Source organism: Sarcophilus harrisii, chromosome 1, assembly GCF_902635505.1.
Source record: "Sarcophilus harrisii chromosome 1, mSarHar1.11, whole genome shotgun sequence".
NCBI classification, from domain to species: domain Eukaryota; kingdom Metazoa; phylum Chordata; class Mammalia; order Dasyuromorphia; family Dasyuridae; genus Sarcophilus; species Sarcophilus harrisii.
The window spans coordinates 663,883,515-663,903,737 of NC_045426.1; the positions used below are offsets into that span (position 1 = coordinate 663,883,515).

Genomic DNA, 20,223 nt, shown 5'->3' on the forward strand with positions numbered 1-20,223 from the left:
CCCACTACCTCAAAATCAACCAACTAACCCTTCAGGGCTTCCCTATCACCTATAGATTAACATTCAAATTCCTCACTTTCCACCATCTGCCTCCAACTTAACTTTGTAAGTTAATTTTACATTCTATTATTCCTCTTTAGATGCACTGTTGTTTCCCCAAACCCAAAGGCCTGAAAAGTCCCTCCCATTTCCCCATCCCCATAAATGGAATGCATTTCTTCCCCATCTCTGCTTCTCAAAATTTCTGCCTTTTTTCTATGAAAGGCTGGTTTTACATGCTAATTCTTTCAGGTAGTTTTTGCACTGAATTTCACCTCCTGCTAAAATAGATCCTTGTATCATTTTTATAATAATGATTAGAAAAGCTAATATTTATTATATCCTGCTTTAAAGTTGGCAAGAAGCTTTGCCTGTATTATTTGATTTGGTCTTACAACAAAGTTAGTTCTATTAATATCCAAATTTTTAAAAGGAAGAAATAGACTGACACGCAAGTTAGTAAATATACATGTATCTTCTACTACTTTAGAACACAAAATCCTTCCGAGCAGGAATTATATGGGATTTTTTTGTGCCCTGGCCTCCAGTACTGAACACCGTACCATATCCAGAGGCACTTAATATTTGCTGAGTGAATGTATGAATGACCTAGGTTTTTTGATTCCAATTTCAGTGCTCTTTCTATTACATCACACTGTCTCCCCAAACATTTATTGAACTCCTACTGTATACACAGGATACAAAGTGGAACTTTTTCATGCATGTGAGGGAGGAAAAATTTGGAGAGTAAAATGAACGCGGGGTGGGGGTGGGGAGCATGAGACTGGCTCACAGGGGTACTTCTGCTTGAGGTATGGGACAAGAAGTGAATTTAGAAGTCCAAGCATTAGTTAGGAAGGCCGGGGAAAGGGAAGAAAGAGATGTGCAAGTTTAGACTGCCCAGAATCTGGAGATGGGAGGGACGTTAACTCACGCCGGAAACCCGACAGGTGTTGGCCTAGAGGGACTGCCTAAGAAATAAAAGATGTGGCCCTCCGGTCTCACCTGGCCTCCCCTTCCCTCTCCAGTTCGAGTCTCCTCCGTGTCCCAGATCTCCCCCAGACCCCGCCCTCTCTTCTCTCTCCCGCCTAGCTCCCAGGTGGGTGGCTCCGAGCTCTAGGTGTGAGGAGGGGCCGAACGAGGGTTGGGAGAAAAGTCCCGCCTCCTTTGTCCCTCCCGCTCTCTCATTGGTCAGTGTGGGCAGGCTGGGCCGAACGAGGCCCCGCCTCGATTTCCTGTCCAATCCTATACCCAGGGGAAGGATTCAGGTCGTCCCCCGCAGTTGCAGGACCACGAGGTGGGAGGGAGGGAAGGGGAGGGACCTCGGGACCGGAGGAGTGGAGGTCCTGGGAGCCTGGAGAGGGAGACGCCAGTAGCACCGCTGCAGAGCAGCGGAGGAGCCCTGGAGGTCACCCCTCGGACCCGGGTCCAGTCATCCTCCGTACCCGACCCTCCCCGCCCCGTCTCGGGAGCCATGGCTAGCTTGAGGCAACGCTTCCAGAGGTTCCTGGAGCAGAAAAACATTGTCACCGATGCCCTGGGGAAGCTGGAGGAGATCACAGGTGTCAGAAAGTACTACCTGGCTACAGGTAAGGTCCTCCAGTCCCCATTCTCTTCCTCCCCTTTTCCCAGATAGAACGTTAGCGCTTAGGGATCCTCCGGCTCCCCTCCTCCAGGTAGAACTTTAGCGCTTAGGGATCCTCCGGTTCCCCTCCTCCAGGTAGAACTTTAGCGCTTAGGGATCCTCCGGTTCCCCTCCTCCAGGTAGAACTTTAGCGCTTACGGATCCTCCGGTTCCCCTCCTCCAGGTAGAACTTTAGCGCTTACGGATCCTCCGGTTCCCCTCCTCCAGGTAGAACTTTAGCGCTTACGGATCCTCCGGTTCCCCTCCTCCAGGCAGAACTTTAGCGCTTACGGATCCTCCGATTCCCCTCCTCCAGGTAGAACTTTAGCGTTCAGAAATCGAAAACCTGCATTTCATTCTCCATATTTCAGATGAAGAAACGAATGCTCAGAGATAAAGGAACTTTTGCAGGTTATCCAGAATAGAGTAGAACCCAAATCTCTTAGCTCGCGGCAGCGCTTTCTGTGGAAACAATTGTATTTCTTATTATTTCTTTATTATTTCTTATTCCTTGGCCTCTAGTCACACCATCTCACAACCCTTCCCTCTCCACCACTTTCAATTAACTGACTTGGACAGTCATGAGTTGGGGGGAGGGGGAGAGAGGAAGCATTGATCTGCAGACGTCCCACCGCGTTAGCTGAAAAAGTTCCTTGTATCCTCCCCAGAATTCAGTCCCACCCTAGGGAGCAAGCAGGAGATAAGAAGGATCCCCTTGTATTTATAGGAATTGGAGCGTGAAGAGACCTACTCTGATGTTCAGAGTCACAACTGTAGAACATTAGATCCATAGAACATAGAACCACAGAACTGGTAATGATCTGGGGCCATGCAGGCCGGCTCCCTCTCTGTAATGAAAGGGGAAGCCAACCCCTGCCCCAAGTCACACAAAGGCCAAACAGATTGGGGGAGGGAAAGGCATTGTGGGCAGTGCCGGAGGCTAAAGCAGTTTAGACTGGGAAAAGAAAAACCTAAAAGGTGGGGCTGGTACTTCCGCGGCTATCAATCCCTGTCCTCTAGCCCATAATGGAGCAGATTAACCTCCTAGGGACACATTAATTCCAGGACTTCGGGCAAGCGGATATAATTCTTTGGTCCCTGGAGTCTTCTAGGAGTTTCCTGGGCCCGTTTCGGGGAGCCCTGCTTGGTGGGGCAGGAGAATTACATCACTTTGCCCCTTGATATCTCCCAGCTCTTGGACTTTGAGAGTGCTGTGCCGGGCACATTCTGAAAGAGGCCATGTTGAAAGTGGCTCGGCACACATATGTCTACAAAGCCTGGGGACCAGGCCCTCCTCTAGGGAGATCCCCCGATTATGTTTCTGGTCCTTCCGGTTGCTTGGTCTGCTCTGGGGCAAGGGGGAGGAGGTGGCTGGCTGCGTGGGACTGAGTACAGAATGCTTCTGCTGCCCTTGTGCAAGAAAGAGCTGGCAGACGGCCCTTGGGGCGAAAACCCAGCCCAGGAGGCAGGGCCAGGAAGTTTAAGGTTGATCTCTGAAACCCCATCAAGTGGGTCAAAGCTAAGGGCAACTCCAATGCCAATCGGCTTTGGGGAGCAGTTGCTGTATTCCTTCCCCTTTCCCTCCAGGTGCCTTCAGATGCTTAATGTATTCCTGACTGATCCTGCTTTTAATGAAATTTATAAATATAGAGAATATAAATATATATATATATATATATATAATATAATATATAAATATAAATAAAAAAGAATATAAATATAAATATAGAGAAGCTCCTCTATAGGAGGCCCAGTGCAAAGAGAATGGGGTCTAACGTCTGTAAGACCTGAATTTGAATCTGACCTCAGACATTTAATAATTGTGTGAATTTAGGCAAGTCATTTAAACTGCCTCAATTCCCTCATCTGTAGATTAGGAATCTTAATAGCACCTCTCTGCTAGGATTATTTGTAGAATCAAAGTTGGTAACAGTTGTGAAGCACTTCATAAACTTTAAAGCTCTATAAGAATGCTAGCTATTTGTTATGTCAATTCACAGGCTGTTGAAGCCAGAAGAGACCCCCATTTGGGGTTTTCTTAGCAAAATTACTGGTCTGGTTTGCCATTTCCTTCTCCAGTTCATTTTCCAGATGAGTAAACTGAGGCAAACAGGCTTAAATGACTTGCCCAGGGTCATACAGCCAATAAGTGTCCTTTTTGAATTTAAGACTACAGGCCCAGTGTTCTATCCTCCATACCACCTAGCTTCCCTGGAAGAGACCATTGGAATCTAGCATGAATTTATCTTGCATATACTTATCTCTGTACATGTTTCTTCCTCTAGTAGGAGGCAAGCTGGTAAGCTCCTTGAAGGCAGATTGTTAAAATAAATATAATCAGTCTAATGCTTTCCCCCCTCATCTCCCCAGTTTTCAGAGGAGAAAATTGAGACCCAGGAAAGTAAAATATCTTATTCATGATTCCCAGCTCCCTCGATGAAGGTGGTGATAATAGTAATTGCTGATCGAGGTACAGAGGCAAGAGTGCTAGATTTGTAATCAGGAAGACCTGGCTTCAGGGGCCACCTCTGATACTTAGTAATTGCTAGTTGCGCTCATCTCTCTGAATATCTTTTTCTGTAAAATGAGTAAGCTGAACTCAAATGAGATGTAACAAATATGTAAAGACACTCGGGAATCTTGCTCAATATAGCAAGGTTTTTAAAGTGACTTATTATATTTGTTTCATATTTGAATCTCAAATGGCAGTAAGATATGTGCTGTTATTATCATTCCCCTTGTACAGATGAGGCAATTGAAAGCATGGCTTGCCTGTGGTCACGCAGCTAGCAAGGGGCAGAGGGGCCATTTGAACCCCGGTCTTATTCATTCCAAGATTAGCCACTCTTTCCAGTATCCCAAGATAATGAAATCCACCTGCTCCCTTTAGAGATGAATAGGGTGATTTTTTTCCATAGGGCGGTCTGGCCAGACAAAAAGTCATTAGCACTATCTACAGAAGCTATCTGAAACATAATCTTTCTTCTAAACACTCTTCCCAACCTCTTAGCTGAAGACCCGAACCTTTTACATTTGCCATGATTTGCCTCTTCCTTCTCTTTGTTTAAACCTCCTTTGACATCAACCCCCACTTCTCCAATCTCTGCCAAAGAAATGGCCTTCATACTTAAGCCAGCCCTTCTACATGCATATTTGATGCCGTTCTCTCATCTTCTCCAGCAGATTATTCCTTCAATTTTCCCCAGCTTAATCTTATGCCTCTCTTTATTTTGTTCTTGCCCTGCTGTCTGTAAGCATATCTGTCTCCTCATCCTTAAAAAAACCAAAACTTCCCTAGACTTCATCTCCTCAAGCCTATGACGGGTTATATCTAGAAGAAACTATCTTTCCTGCCTTCATGTCTCTCGTCCCTATCCATAATCAATTTGATTTCTGCTCCATCAACTCAAAACTACTCAGGGCAAAGTTAGCAACAATTTCCTAATTGCCAAATCTGATGATCTTTTCAGCTCTCGTCCTTGTGAAGCCCTTTGCTGCATTTGAAATTGTCACCCACCTCTCCTCCTGGTTGGTCTCAGCTTTCAGGGTTTTTGTGATACTACTCCCTGTCCTGATTCTTCCACCTGTCTGACCAAACCTCCTCAAATTTTTTTTCTCTAGCATCATTCATATCCTGTCCACTAATTGTGGATTCTGTCCTGAACTCCTTTCTTTTGATATATTCTTTCTGAGATCTTGATGACTGCCATGAGCTATTGGCCATTTTTAACTGAATGTCCTATAGATATCCCATATCCAACCCATCTAAGACAGAATTTACTGTCTTTCCTCCCAAACCTATCTCTTCTCCCCATTTTCTGTCAAAGGCACCACCATTCTCCAATCTCCCAGATTCATCATGACCTTGGTTGTCATCTTTGACTTCCCACTTTTCCCACATATCCAATTGCAAATCTTGCCACTCCTATTCCCACAACATTTGAAGCTAGTCCTCTCTTTACCCATATAGCTCAAATTCTTTGCCTAAAAACCAATGCAAAGCCAGATAATTAGTCTCTCTACCTCAAATCCATATTCCACACGACTGCCAAAATGGTTTTCCTTAGCCCAGATCTGACCTATTTAATAAACTCCACAGGCTCTCTCTCCTGCCTCCAAGGTGACAGATCTATTCCACTCTAGCTTTTAAAGCTTTTCAAAACCTGGCTCCAACCTATCTCCCCAACCCCATTATATATTAATTCCCCTCCTGAATGCCAAACTAGCCTTCCATGGCATTCTACTCCCTTTCTTTGTCTTGTTTCTTTTCTAGCTCCTGTGTTTGGCATTCACTACTAACTAGGCTTCTTTCAAGATGCAGCTCAAGACCACTTTCTACCCTAAATATTTCACGACCCCAACTTCCTTGCTCTCTCTGAGGCAATTAGTTAAATGACTTGCCTAGGGTCACAGACCAGACTAGTGTCTGAGACCAGATTTGAACTTAAGGTTTGACTCCAAGATGAGTATTTTATCCTCTGCATCACCTAGCTTTCCCATTATCCCTTTTCATCAGCCCCACTTCCCACACCTGTTATTGCCTTTTAGTTCCATAACTATCTTGTATTCTGCATATTTTTTTTCAGGTTAACCAAAAGTAAACTTTTTGGTTTTTTATTAAAGCTTTTTATTTTCAAAACGTAAGCATTGATAATTTTTCAACATTGACCCTTGCAAACTGTTGCGTTCCAAATTTTTTCCTTCCCTTTCCCCCACCCCCTCCCTAGATAGCAAGTAATCCAATATATGTTAAATATGTGCAATTCTCCTATACATATTTCTACAATTATCATTCTGCACGTATTTTCACAAACTCCTAGACAGAATTAGAAGGGTTCCTTCCTCAGTTTACAGAGGTAGAAATGAGATGCAGAAAGATGAAATGGCTTGCAACAGAATTAATTAAATGGGTAACTAAGAACAGAACTGGCATTTGAACCCAGTCTACTGGGTTCAAATCGAATCCTTTTTTCATTGAAAAGTCAACAGGTATATGTAGCCCCTGTGAGAAGACAGGGATTGCTTCATTCTTTTGGTATTTGTACCCCGAGTGCCTAGCACAGTGCTTGGCCAATGTTAGTCCGTGGTTTGTTGAATGATGAGTCATAGAGTAGACTCCATCCCAGATCTCCTACGGCCTAGCCCTGTCTTCCTTCTGTGCCTTCCTAGATTGCCCTCTGCATTCTCCTATTTGTATGGAAATCGTCTGTTTTGAGAGTGTTCCCTCCAGAGATGCCTTTGAGAGTTGACAGTACATTGCTAGGTCAGCCATCAAACTTTTCAGCTTTGATACAAGGTTCCATAGCTTGGGCTTCATCTTTCAGAACTCGTGGTCTCTGTTCTGAGACTGGAGTCAGTCAGGAAGCATTTGTTAAACACTTCCTTGGTTTGAGACTGGAAAGTAGCTGGTGATTCAAGGAAAGGCAAAAACAATCCCCTCTGAGGAGAATCAACATGCAAACACAAACAATAATGTATATAAAATCAATGGTATCCAGGACGAATGAGAGGTAATCTCAAAGGAAAGGACACCAGCAGTTGGGAGGTGGAAGCCAGGGCAGCCTGGAGGCAAAGGTGAGGTGGAGGGAGTGTTCTAAGCATGAGGGTCAGCCAGTACCAAGCAAAGAGATGGAGCAGCAAGTAGTGTTATGGCTGTTGTTCGGGCATTCCAGTCATGTATAACTCTTCTGTGACCCCATTTGGGGTTTTCTTTGCAAAGATGTTGGAATAGTTTACCATTTCCTTCTCCAGCTCATTTTACAGACCAGGAAAGTGAGGCAAATAGAGTGGACTGGCTAGGGTTACATAGCTTGCAAATGTCTGAGGCCAGATTTGAACTCAGAAGTGATTTTTTTCTGACTAAATCTGGTATTCCATTCACTGAGCCACTTAGCTGTCTGTAGGTTGGTATTGCTAATCATGAAATATGTGGAAGAGGGCAAAGTGTCAGAGAAAAACAGAACATATAAGGAAATAAGTGAGGAGATGAGGTGATAAAGGGCTTTGGAAATCAAATAGAGCCTTTAATATTTGATCCTGGGAGATTTTAGCAGGAGGAAAGTCGTTTCTATCTGTTGCAATCCTACAATGTCCTTCAAGACATTGCTGATATGCTGCCTCCTCTTCCTTCCTAAACCTCCCACAGCTCCCCTTTCTCCCACCCTCTCAGCAGGGAACTTTCTTTGCCTAATATTTTACTGGGAAATTTGAGACCATTCCCCCAGAGATTCCTCTCCTCTCTTCCTTGTATAATTCAACCACTCTTCATCCCCATCTCACATGAAGAAGTGGTTTTACTCCTTATGAACACCCAACTTTCTACCTGTTGAAGTGATCCACCTCTCCCTCTATCATCCCTGTGCTCCCTTATTTTCAGTCTCTTCCTGTCTGCTGACTCCTTCCATACCCCTACCTACATGCCCATGTGTCCCTCATCCTCAAGAAATTTTCACTTGAAGGACAGTTAGATGGTTCAGTGGATAGAGCACCAACTCTAAAGTCAGGAGGATCCAAGTTCAAATCCAACCTCAGACACTTAAAAGGCAAGTCACTTAACCTAATTTCCTTAAAAGAAAAAGAAAGGAATCCTCACTGGATCATCAGTCTCCATTGACCAGCTTCCATCTCTTTCCTCCCTTTTGCAGCTAAACTCCTTGAAAAGGCTATCTATAACAGTTGCCTCCATTTCCCTTCTCTCACTCCCTTAATCCCTTCCAACTGGCTTTTGATTTATCTTTCTCCCACACACCTCTCCAAAGTGACTCTTCATTGCCAGCTTCAGTGGCCTTTTCTCAGTTCTCATACTTGACCTTTCTGCAGCCTTTATTAATGGCAGTTACCCTTTTTCCAGTTTTTGGGACATAAGTCTCTCCTGACCCTTCTCCCTCTTTTCAAGACTATTTCTGTTTCCTTTTTGGATTTTCATTTAGGCCATATTTGATAACTATAGTTATTTCTCAGGGTTCTGAGTCCTTTCCTCCCTTTTACATTAATTTCACTAGGGGATTTCATAATCTACTATGGATTCAATTATTATCTCTGCTGATAAATTCTCACATCTTAGCTAGCCCTCATTCTCTGCTGACCTCCTGGCTAGTATCTCCAATTAGCTATTGAATGGGACGTCTAGTAGACATCTTAAGCAGGAATCTTTTTGATAGTCTAGCAAAACTGATGGATCCCTTCTCAAAATGTTTTTAAATACATATAGTAAAAACTGTAGGATTACCAAGAAAAGCAGTTATGTTGACAGTTTAATTTAAAATTTAAATAAAAAAAATTTTTTAAAAAGTTTACTTAACTTCAAAGAATCCCTTTAGCAATCAGGTGGGCAGTGGATAGACTCCTGGGCCTGAAGTCAGGAAGACTCCCGAGTTCAAATTTGGCCTCAGACACTTAGTAGCTGCGAAATCCTAGGTGAGTCATTTAATTCTGCCTCAGTTTCCTCATCTGGAAAATGAGGTAAAGAAGGAAATGGCAAATTACTCCAGTATTTCTGCCCCCAAACAACCCCAAATGGGGTTACAAAGGGTTGGCCAGAACCAAACAATAAGTAGCCAGGTAGCTCCATGGACTAAGTACTGGGCCTGGATTGAGGAACACCCAGGATCCCATGCTTAACTAGCTGGGTGATCCCAGGCAATTGGGTTAAATCCTGTGTACCTGTTTGCTCTTTTGTAAAATGAGGATAGTAGCAGCATCTACTTTCCAGGATGATTATGAGAATAAAATAAGGTAATATTTATAAGGGACTTTATATACAAGGATGGATTCTAAGCATTTTTTCCAGCCTTGACTGTGTTCTAAGGATTCTCCTGACTTTATTCTACTATTCCAATTACCTCTGCACTTGGACATTCAAATTAAATTCAACTAATATTCATTAAGTAAGCAACTAAGTGGCTCAGTAAATTAAGCTCTGAGCCTGGAGTCAGGAAGACAAGTTCAAATCCAGCCTCAGATAGTTACTAACTAGGCAAGTCACTTAACCTGCTGGAGAAGGAAAAAAGAAAACCAATCCAGTGTCTGTGCCAGGAAAACCCCAAGGACAGTATGGTCTGTAAGATCACTGAAGAGTTAGTCAGACTGTTTTGAACTATAATACCCACTGTGTGTCTCATACAGTGCTGGGAATACAAAGATATAACAGAAAACTTAACCAGTCCCTGCCCTCAAGGAGCTTCCATTCTGTTGTCCTGGGAGTGCTAGAATTCTCTTTGCTGGCAATGTAGCTTTCTGGCTTTGGGGCAAACTGGTTCCACTTGGCCCTTAAGGGACCATTCCGGGTTAGCAATGCCAGTGTCTGTTTAGTTTACTAATGTTTATTAAGCCCTCGAGCAAGGCCTTCTTATCTCTCCGAGGGCAAGGACATTTGACTGTCTCTGGTGTGTTTGAGTTAAGTCCATATCAGGGCCACCTCCCTTACTGATAATGTATCTCTGTGCCATTCTTTCCTTCATTTCCCACAAAACTAGTGAACCAGCTGGTCCTGGCCTGGGGCCCACAGGGCCATCTGGCCTTGCCTGACTTGCCCACTTGGGCAAACTGTTCTTATTGGCACTGGGAACTTTAATTCTGAATTTGAAAGAAAGAACCAGTCTTGGAAGGAAGGACTGGAGCCTTGTGGGGAGGGGTGCTGAGGGAAATGGGGGTTGGTGAGGAGGAAGAGGAGGAGGAACTGGGATTGAAAAGAAGAGGCTTAACTAGCTCCTGTGGCAGATCCAAGAGCTCCGAGCGGTTAACACCTTCTGGGTATTTGTCTCTTTTTGTGCTTTGTTTATAGTACCTTCCACCTCTGCTTTGTGAGTTCCCCAAGTTCTTTTATGAGCTCTAGTTTTATGTTCTTCTCATGGGAATGTTGAACCTGGTAGGTGCAGTGCCGGACTCAAAGTCAGGAAAAATCTGGGTTCATGCTCCTGCTTCTGACACAGATCACTGCCATAAATAATTAGTGTCTGTCTATTTGATACATAGTCTTTTTTTTTTTTTTTTAAGTTTATAAATACTATCTCATTTAAGCTTCACAAACTCTGGGATAGTAGGTACTGTTATTATTCCCATTTTACAGATAAAGAAATGGAGGCAAATCGATTAAATGACTTTGCTCAGCTATTAAGTGTCTGGGACTGGATTTGAAGTTGGCTCTTCCTGCCTCCAGGCCCAGTGCTCTGTTCACTGTGTGGTTGTGGACAATCCCTCAATCTCACATCCTCAAACAGCTCATGGATTTAAGAGCTGGAAGGAACACTGGAAGTTGTGGCTTGCCCAGAGTTCAAAATGGAAGCCTCACATCAGTCAGACCTTGTTGCATTGTTCCCTGCAACCATACAGATGCCAGTCCATCCATGGCTGCCTATCCCATGACACTAGGATGTCACTTATTGTTATTGCTAATAATAATATCTAGCCAGGTTGCTCAGTGGATAGAGTATTGGACCCGAGTCTAGAAGACCTGAATTCAAATCTAACCAGATTTTTTTTTAGTTGAGTGACCTTGGGTGAGTTGTTTAACCTGTCTTTCCTCATCTGTTAACTGGGAATAACAGCACCTACCTCCCAAAGTTTTTGTGAGGATCAAATGAGATCAAATTTGCAGATCTTAAAGTATTATATAACAGCTGGAGCTGTTATTAATAATCATGTTTTCTGTTCTTAGGTCCTTCCCATTTCTTTTATTTCAATCAGTGTCATCCATCCATAAATATATTAAGCACCTTCTAGGTGCAGAACAGATTCAAAGAAAGGCAAAAACAGTCCTTGGCTCAGGTTGATGGGGGAAGACATGCAAACAGCTGTGTACAAAAAAGATATGGGCAGGATAACTTGGGGGTTGTCTCAGGAGGAAAAGGCCCTAGAAAGAAAGAGGATTAGGAAAGTTGCTTACAAAAAGTGAGATTTTAGCTGAAATTTGAATGAAGCCAGGAAGTGACCATGAGGGAGGGAGAGGATTGCAGACTTGGGACAGCCAGGAAGAATGCCTACAGCAGAAAGATGGAGGTTCTGTTCTGGGGACAGCAAGGAGGCGGAGGATCTTTGGAGCCGAGTGTGGGAAGAGTTGTAAAGTGTAAAAAGCCGAGTGTGGGAAGAGTTGTAAAGTGTAAAAAGATTGGATAGGGGTTGGGGGGGTGGGGCAAGGAAGAATTAGGTTATGAAGGGCTTTGAACCCCAAAGAGGATTTTAAATTTAGTGTTGACAATGATACCAAGTGGTAGTACAAAGGTGAAAAGAATCCAGGATAGAGTCTTGGGGGACACCCACAGTTAGGTAGAGTGATCTGGAATCCAGCCACAGATTTAAGTGCTTTGTTGACAACATTGTTGACCTGACTACCTACCATGCTAGACAATGCTCCAGGGGTATAAAGATGAAAGAAAAATTAAATGGTCCTGCCCTTAAGGAGCTTACATTCCATGGGAAACATGTTTGATCTCTTCCCTCTCCTCCTTCCCATCCCATTTCTGACATTTTGTGTTTTCTAAGGGCTTTCCCACTTGGACATTACATCTATTCCAGAATAAAACAACCCTACTTCCTGCTATTATGTTAGCCCATTCTTCCCATTGGGATGTGGATAAAATACAGTAGAAAGAACAATTCCCTTCAATTTTATATCTCCAGCTGGTGAGGAGTGGTTCTCTCCACTCTATGAAGGACCAGCTTTCTCATACTTTCTCATACCTGCTCTACCCTTAGTCCCAGTGGCTCTGAACTCCTATAGATAATCATCCGAACTGCATTCCCCATATACCCTGATTTCTAGCCCATCTACCTCTTACATCAAAGTTTCAATCTAATTCTACCCACCTCCTTCACTGTGACCTCTGGAATGCCTGTTCCATAGACAACAAACTTCTCTTCATCTTAAATCTTTGCCTTCTACCTATTATCTCTTACTGAAACCTGGTTCCCCCCAGATGACACAGTCTAGGGGGCCACACTTTCCCATCCCGACTGCACCTTCACTTTTCTTTGGCTCACTAGTTAAGGCAAGGGATTTGGAATATTCCTCATTCTTCATTGTCACTTCCCACTTCATTTTTTCCCATCTACTGGCTTATTTCTCACTGCCTACAAATGTGCCACATCTCTCCTATCCTGAAAAAACCCTCACCTGATCATTCTTGCTAACTATTGTCCTATATCTTTTCCCCCCTTTGTAGCTCATCTCCACCACAGGTACCTCCACTTTTTTTCCTCAGTCTTGTTTAGTCGGGACAATCTGGTTTCCAGCCTTTTCCTTCCACCTAAACCGTTATATCCAAAGTGACCCATCGCCAGCAACTCGAGTAATCTGTTCTCAATCTTCATTCTCCTTGACCTTTCTACAACCTTAAACACTGTTTACACTGCTCTCTTCTCCTTTGTTAATCTCTCTAGGTTTTCCAGACACCACTTTCTCCTGGTTCTCTTCTTACACCTGCTGTTTTTGCGAGATCCCTTCCAGATCATCCCTCTAATCATAGGTGTCCCTATCTCTTTTCCTTCTATGCTACCTGTTGGCAATCTCATTAGATCCTGTGGATTTAATTGCCATCTCCATGCTGATAAATTCTAAGTCTACCTGCCCCAATCTCTTTGCTGAACTCCAATCATACGGCTCCAACGGTATGGCCAAAATGAAACTCATCTTTTCCCCTAAAACCCTCCTCTCTCCTACCTTCCCTATTACCTTGTGCTCCCAACCAAGGAGTCATCCTGGATTCCTTACTACCTCTCACCACCCTGCCCTCCAAATCTCTAATCTGTTATTAAACACTGTTGATTTCACCTTTGTAGCATCCCTTGAATTTGCCCCTTCTCTCCTCTGATCCTGCCACCCTGGCTCAGGTCCTCATCACCTCTTACCCTGATTAATAAAATAACCTGCTGGTAAGTTTGCTTGTTTCAAGTCTCTCCCCATTCCCATCCATTCTTTTTCAGCCATTAAGGTGATTTTCCTTTTTTTTTTTTTTTTTTTTTTTAAATGCTTTTTTATTTACAAAACATGCATGGGTAATTTTTCAACAACCCTTGCAAAATTTTCTGTTCCAAATTTTTCCCTCCTTCCCCCCATCCCCTTCCCTCAATGGCAAGTAATTAAGGTGATTAAACAAAGGTCTAATCATGTCACAGTAGCCTTCTCCTACTCCTTCCCTCCCCTTATGATAAACTCCCTATCTTTGCATTATTTCCAAGAGCAAATATAGATTGGTATTATTCAGTATTTAAAGCCCTTTCTAATCCAGCCTCCTATCTTTCCATGTATTCTTTGATCAGTGACTCTTGCTTCTTTCCCCAAAGGTCTCTCTGACTCTGAGCATTTTCTCTGGCTGTGCCCCATGCCTGGAATGCTTTCCTATCTGACCTCTCTGGCTTCTTTTAAATCCAACCTAAAATTCCACTTTCTATAGGAAGCATTCCTCAACTTTTCATAATTCTACCTGATTAATTCCTCTGTTAACTTCCTCTATATAGTTTGTACCTTCTTTATGGCTTGCTTTATATGTGTGTTTGCATGTTGTCTCCCATTAGTTTGTAAGCTTCTCTAAGGCCGGGAATATCTTTTTTGTATCCCCAGGGCTTACAAAGTAGGCGCTTGATAATGATCATTGACTGATTGATTGTTCTAAAGATTCTCTTCCCTCTAACTTTGTGTTCTAAGGACTCTCCCAACTTTAATATTCTCTGATAATTTTTATAACTTTAATGTAAATCATATGAGGCATCAGGCATCTTAAGAGTCCCTTTTCCCCTTATGTGCTGACCCCATTTCACTGGGCAAAGACTCAAGTCTGCCATTCTGACTTCCTATGTGGGAGCCAGAAGGCTGGGGTCCTTCATCAAACTGGCTGTGACTGAACAGCTGGCTTGTGTCTATCCCTAATGCAGTCCACTAGCATCTGTGGACCTTCCCCCTTCACCGAGTGCTTACTCACCAAGGTGACCTGGAATTAGGTGGGACTTGGGGATTTATACCCTGCCAGCCTGCTCTACTTGGAGAAGGTTTAGTCACAATCTCCCCTCCTCCATCTGTCTGCCTGGCTCTGGTATTAGCATTTATGGAGATTTCCTTTTCTCTCTCCTTAAGGCTTAGAGAATCTTGATCTTAAAGGTTGGGGGTGGGTAGAAAGGGGATCCTGCTGAGTTTTTTTCTTTTCCTTCTTCCCCATCTGGAAATTGGATGGTCACCTTGCTGGAGAAAAGGAGTGAGCCGATTGGGTAATAACGCCTGGCAAATGGAAAGGTCTTATAAAGGCTTGTTGATTGACTTCTTTCTCTTTGTACAGCCTGTTTGGTAAACAGCTCAGTGGACTGAGCACCCGCCCTGCAGCCCCAATCCAGACCGGCATGGCTATCTCTACTGAGTTTGAAGACCTCAGACACTAAATGGTTTCGGTTCCCTTTTCTGCAAAAAGTGGACAATGGGAACAGCTTCCATAGAGTTTGTTAGGAAGATCAGAGAATTTAAAGAGCTTTGCAGATATTAGCTATTTATTATTTATCAAGTGCATTTTAGGCACTGGAGATTGGAAAGCAGAATGTAATTCCTACACTTGGGGAGCTTTTACATTCCATTAGGGAAAAGAGTACCTCCCTCCAACTATGGTAGCGAGTAGTAGATTGAGCTTTGTTTTCTTCATCTGTCAAATGGGCACAATAATATCTCTCCTTATGGTTGTTGTGAGGATCATAATGAGAGAATCTATAAATCAGATAAATATCTAGTAGATGGAAAGTAACCTTAGGGCTAGGTAGCACAGGGAGTGAGCTCTGGGCCTGGAATTAGGAACACTTCAAATTTGTTGTGTAACCCTAAACAAGTCACCTAACCTTGTTTGCATCAGTTTCCTCATCTGTAAAGTGAGCGAGAGAAGAAAATGGCAAATCTTTCCATTATCTTCAAGAAAATTCCAAATAAGATCATAAAGAATTGGACTTGATTGAAAATGACTGAACAGTATCAATTATAGGTCACTGAAAAATGCTGGGAGATTTGTACCATTTTCCTTCATTTGTTTTCCAGTTTCATCTAAAAATCCTTTTGGGGTGATCTGAATTAGTTCCCCCATCAAACTCTCCTCAAACGTATTTTCTTTTCACTGTTCTTCCCTATCTCATTGCTTATCTTTCTCCAGGGTATTTTGCAAATGGATTTGAACCAAAGTTGTCCTTGGTGATTGTATCTTTCCTTTTGGTCAGGAGATCTGAGCTGAAGAAATTTCTGAACTCTACTAGCCTCCCTGTTGCCTTATCCCATTTAAACTTCTGCAAGAAGGGGAACTAATCAGAATAAATGATGTCTTATCCTTTCTCTGGTTCGCCATTCAGGCTAGAGCTGTTGTTATTGCATTGGGTACAATATCCTTCTTGATCCCACTTTTTCTCATTTGGCATTCCTTTTAACCTTTGATTCTCATGAATGACTGCACGCAGATAAGCTGGCCTAGAGATAAAATCCTCCATTGGAAACCAGTCCTTTTCTAGCTAAGTTTCACTTCTTTGTGTGAGATGTCATTTGGTGCTCACCATATCTAGGGTCTATTGGCTCCATTTTTGGAAAAAAAAAAAAAAACAAAAAAACCCCGAGACATGAGTACTGAGCAGCCCACAAGTCCTTTACCTTAATCCTAAACCATATTTTCTGACAATTTTTGGTCTCCTCCCTCATGCCTGCCTTCGAATAGCTCTGTGTGTGCATTTTCACATCATTTGGATGTCAAATTTTATTTTTCACCAAAAAAATTTCACTTTTGTAATTTTTTTTTTCCATCTAATAACAGCATCCTTGCATCTTCTAGTCAGTCAACAAGCATTTATTAAGAGCCTACTATGTACCAGACACTGTGCAAAGAGCTGGAGATATAATGAACAAAAGCAATCCCTGCCTTCGAGGAGCTTACAGTCTAATGGGAAAGATTATGTTCAAAAAAATTGTAAAAATAAGATGTAAATAGAATGTTGATACTGATAAGATTCAGTGCTTTCAGTTCCATGGCAGCATTGTTGGTCATTGAACAAGGATTTCTTGTATAGGACACTGATTGTTATGTTAATATTTATAAACGGTCTAAAAAATGATTCTCAAAAGCCTCTTTCCTTACTCTGTCATGGGCAGGGGTTGCGGGCCATTTTGTTATTTTGCTTTATTTCATAGACTGCCAAACAATTGGTGATCATCTCCTGATAATACATTTCTTGGTCCTTGAGCAGATTTAATTTGTCATCAGGATTGTCCCTGGAATGTCTCCAATTTGAAAGAACCTGCCAGATATGCTCAGCTGGCCTGGCCTTCCAGAGCCTCAGGGTCACCTGCACCCTCATGTAGAGCATCACTGGAGCATTTAATGTGTTTGGAAGTGCGCCTCTATTAATGGAGCTCAGGCACTAGTCAACAGACTGATAGTGTCAGGGCTGGGAGGGCTTTTCCTATTATGTATATGTGTTATAATATAATAACACGATATCGGAGCCAGAAGGACCTTTAGAACTCTGAGTAGGTCTTTCAAGGTCACAGATTCCAATTTCTCATTTTGGAGCTAAGGCTATGAGGGTCAGGGCAGGTATTGTGGAGGCTGGGTAGAGCCTTGGCCAACTGAGTGAGTCACAGAGCTGGGGTCTTCTGATCCAGTATTGCTTCTGTCTTACTTTGTTTGATGGGAAGGCAGGGGACCTGGCCGGCTCCCTAGGGCACTTCCCTGCTAACCTTATTCCCCCTCCTCTTATTCCCCTGCAGGTTCCATTGCCTTCGTGGCCCTCTATCTCATATTTGGCTATGGTGCCTCCCTGCTCTGCAATCTCATCGGATTCATGTACCCAGCATATGCCTCGTGAGTGGAACCCCTTGGCCACCCAAAGGGTGAACCCCTTAAGCCAGAAGACTGCTGTTCCGGTAGCAGATGAGAAAATGTCCCTGAGCAAAGTCCTAGCATGGATGCTATGAGAAAGATTAGGACCAAGAACAGGGATCTTTGCTCTCAAGGAGCCCAGGACCTTGGAAGGGACACATCAGGCTGGCTGGTCTTCTAGATCCCAGCTTCTTAAACTGTAGTTTGCAATCCCATAGGAGGTTCTTGTAATTTAAGGTGGGGGGTCGTGAAATTATGATTCATTATCAGTAAATGATAGACTTGTATACCTGTTCTCTATGCTTGGGGTCATGTAAAAAGGCAAAAAAGGGTTGTGAGTGGAAAAAGTCTGTCTTCATTCTGTGAAGAGGCTGGCTCTTTGGGTCCCTCTCCCTAGAGAACAGCCTCTCTGGGGGATCTTATGCCCCTATTACTTGTTTCTTAAAGCTCAATGTACCCCACAGCCCAACATAGTGCCCTGGGTAAGGCAGGCTGAGTACCAGGTAGTCCCAGGAGTGCCTGCAAGGGAGAAGTGCTGAGGGAATTAGACTTCTAGGGGAAGGAGTGGGTGGTAGAGAGGGAACAGAAGCCCAGAGCCTCGGACCCCCGGCTGCTTGCTCTGGGCCCCCCATCTCAATGCCCTTTTTCCTTGACATTCACTGCCTGCTTTCTCTCTGCCACAGCATCAAGGCCATTGAAAGCCCCAACAAGGATGATGATACCATCTGGCTCACCTACTGGGTGGTATATAGCATATTTGGCCTGGCTGAGTTTTTCTCTGACATCTTTCTTTTCTGGTTCCCCTTCTACTATGCAGGGAAGGTAACTGCTGGGACCAACAGGGGTCTGGGTGGTGGAGGATGGGGTTTTTCCTGTTCTGAGAGGAGGGTTGGGCTGGTAGGATCTGAAGTCAGCTCTGATATATGAGGGGAGAAGGAGGGAGGAAAGAGCAAGGGAGAGTCATTGGAAGGGGGTGAGTTTTGTTTTTTAAAAAGAGGGTTTCTTATGGGCTGCCCCAACCCCTGTCCCTGCCTTGTCCAGTGTGCCTTCTTGCTATGGTGCATGCTTCCAGTGACCTGTAATGGCTCCCAGATTCTGTATCATCGCCTGATCCGCCCCATCTTCCTGAGGCATCAGGCTTCCATGGACAGCCTGGTGACCGACCTGAGCGGACGCGCCCTGGACACAGCGGCCCATCTGACCCGGGAAGGTGAGCCCGTTCCCTTGCCCAACTCCACCTTTGGCCTGCTGCTTTGCACGTTTCGGCCTGTGCTTGTTGCTCTCTTCTCCTTACTGTCTCTGTCTTTGCCTGTTCCTGTTTCTGCCATGCTCTCGGATCCAGTCCTCCAGGCCTTGTCTCACAGCCGGACACTGCTGACCTCCCAGGTGGCTCCTCAGCTCTCTCCGGAGGCCCCGTACGTAACTCCCCTTCCCCACCCCACGCCAAGGGGATCCTGGGAGGGAGATCCAGGAAGGGTCCCCAACAGGAGGCTTGCAGTAAAGCAAGGAAGGAGCACGGCCTGGATTCAGAACTGCTTGTCTTGACATCACAACTAACTCTCTTTGTGTCCTGGGGCACGTGGCTTGTTGCTTCTTTCCTGCTCTGAGCGTTTAAGTGGTGGTGGTGACATGGAGGGCCCGTCTCCCTCCCTCTCCCCTGCTACTGCTCTGCCCAAAGCTGGAATTTGAGGGGATTCTCTATCCCCCCCTCCCAAGCATTGTTGTGTGTGTTGGGGAGTCAGGATGGGCAACCTCTCGGGCTAAGAGCTCTGGCAGCTCCCATACTTAGGGGAGCCCTGGGTGTCAGTTACCCAAGGACGAGCCCCTCGGCTTGGGATCAGTTCTCCAGTTTGGTGCTGGGGGTGGCGGGTCCTGCTTGTGAGTTGGGCTTCTTTCTGAGCTACTTCTTCCCCATTCCCTGAGCTTTTCCCTTTCCCCATTCCCCCACACCTGTCTTTCCCATTGCCGTTTCCCTTTTGTCTCCTTCCTTCACCTTCTTCCCCAGCCCCCCTTACAGCTCACCTCCCCCCACCAAAGTCTCACTTATGTCCCTCCTCTCCCAGCAACCAAGGCAGGCATGACTCACCTACAGAAGAATAAGTGAAGAGATCGCCCCTGAGCCAGAGGCTTCGATGACTGGACACCCTCCTTCCAGCCCCTCAGCCTCGGGGACCATGGCCCCTAATCCTGGCCTGGGTCTGAGAAGCTGACCCCTCCCAGCTGCACCTCCCCCATCAACTTCACCCTCTTGGGCCTTAGGGCGTCAGAGAAGTCTCCCCAGGTGGGAGATGATAGGGTGGATGTGGAGGGGGCCTCTGCCCATCTAGGTTCTGCTGGCACCCCCTAAAGGCCTGCTGGTGCTCGGACTGCTCTACAGACCACCGACCTCTGCCTCTAGTCCCTTCCATCCACCACTGGCCTCCCCACAGGACTCTTGATGTGTTCTGGCTATTCCAGCTGCCCATGTATTTAAAAAAAAAAAAAAAAAAAAGTCCTACACAGGCCGAACTTGTTAGACCTCAAGACTTTTTGATGTGTCTGTTGTTGGGGCTCAGGGGAGCAGGGGGGTGGGGAGTGTCGAGGGAAGGCTCTCGGCCGACTTTAGTGGGCTCCGGGCCCTTCCAGCACCTTGGCAACCTATGTGATCCATGTTCTGAGGCACTCCCAGGTCCGGGCTGTATTTTACAGTCCATGGTTCAGCCTGAAGCTCACCCAGTGGCCAGTGGATGAAATCTG

The 20,223-nt window shown here is 44.7% G+C and overlaps 1 protein-coding gene across 3 annotated transcripts; it reads left to right on the plus strand.

Moving 5' to 3' along the window:
* The first annotated feature begins 1,322 nt into the window (after positions 1–1,322).
* Positions 1,323–20,010, plus strand: REEP6 (receptor accessory protein 6). 3 transcript variants are annotated; one of them, XM_012542220.2, is made up of 6 exons: positions 1,323–1,628; positions 17,376–17,469; positions 18,171–18,309; positions 18,529–18,697; positions 18,830–18,902; positions 19,551–20,010. In XM_012542220.2, the coding sequence occupies exons 1-6, from the start codon at positions 1,514–1,516 to the stop codon at positions 19,585–19,587; spliced, it is 627 nt and encodes a 208-aa protein (XP_012397674.1). In that variant the 5' UTR covers positions 1,323–1,513; the 3' UTR covers positions 19,588–20,010. The 3 variants fall into 3 exon arrangements, with proteins under 3 accessions (XP_012397674.1, XP_031803928.1, XP_012397675.1); XM_031948068.1 differs by having other exon boundaries at positions 1,334–1,628; positions 18,806–18,902; XM_012542221.2 differs by lacking the exon at positions 18,830–18,902 and having other exon boundaries at positions 1,335–1,628.
* Positions 20,011–20,223: the final 213 nt, after the last annotated feature.

Coding starts and splice junctions, on each gene's coding strand:
- REEP6 (XM_031948068.1), top strand. CDS start 1,514: ATGGCTAGCTTGAGGCAACGCTTCCAGAGGTTCCTGGAGCAGAAAAAC. Junction 17,470..18,170: donor ATGTACCCAGCATATGCCTC/GTGAGTGGAACC, acceptor TCTCTGCCACAG/CATCAAGGCCATTGAAAGCC. Junction 18,698..18,805: donor GGCCCATCTGACCCGGGAAG/GTGAGCCCGTTC, acceptor TGCCTGTTCCTG/TTTCTGCCATGCTCTCGGAT.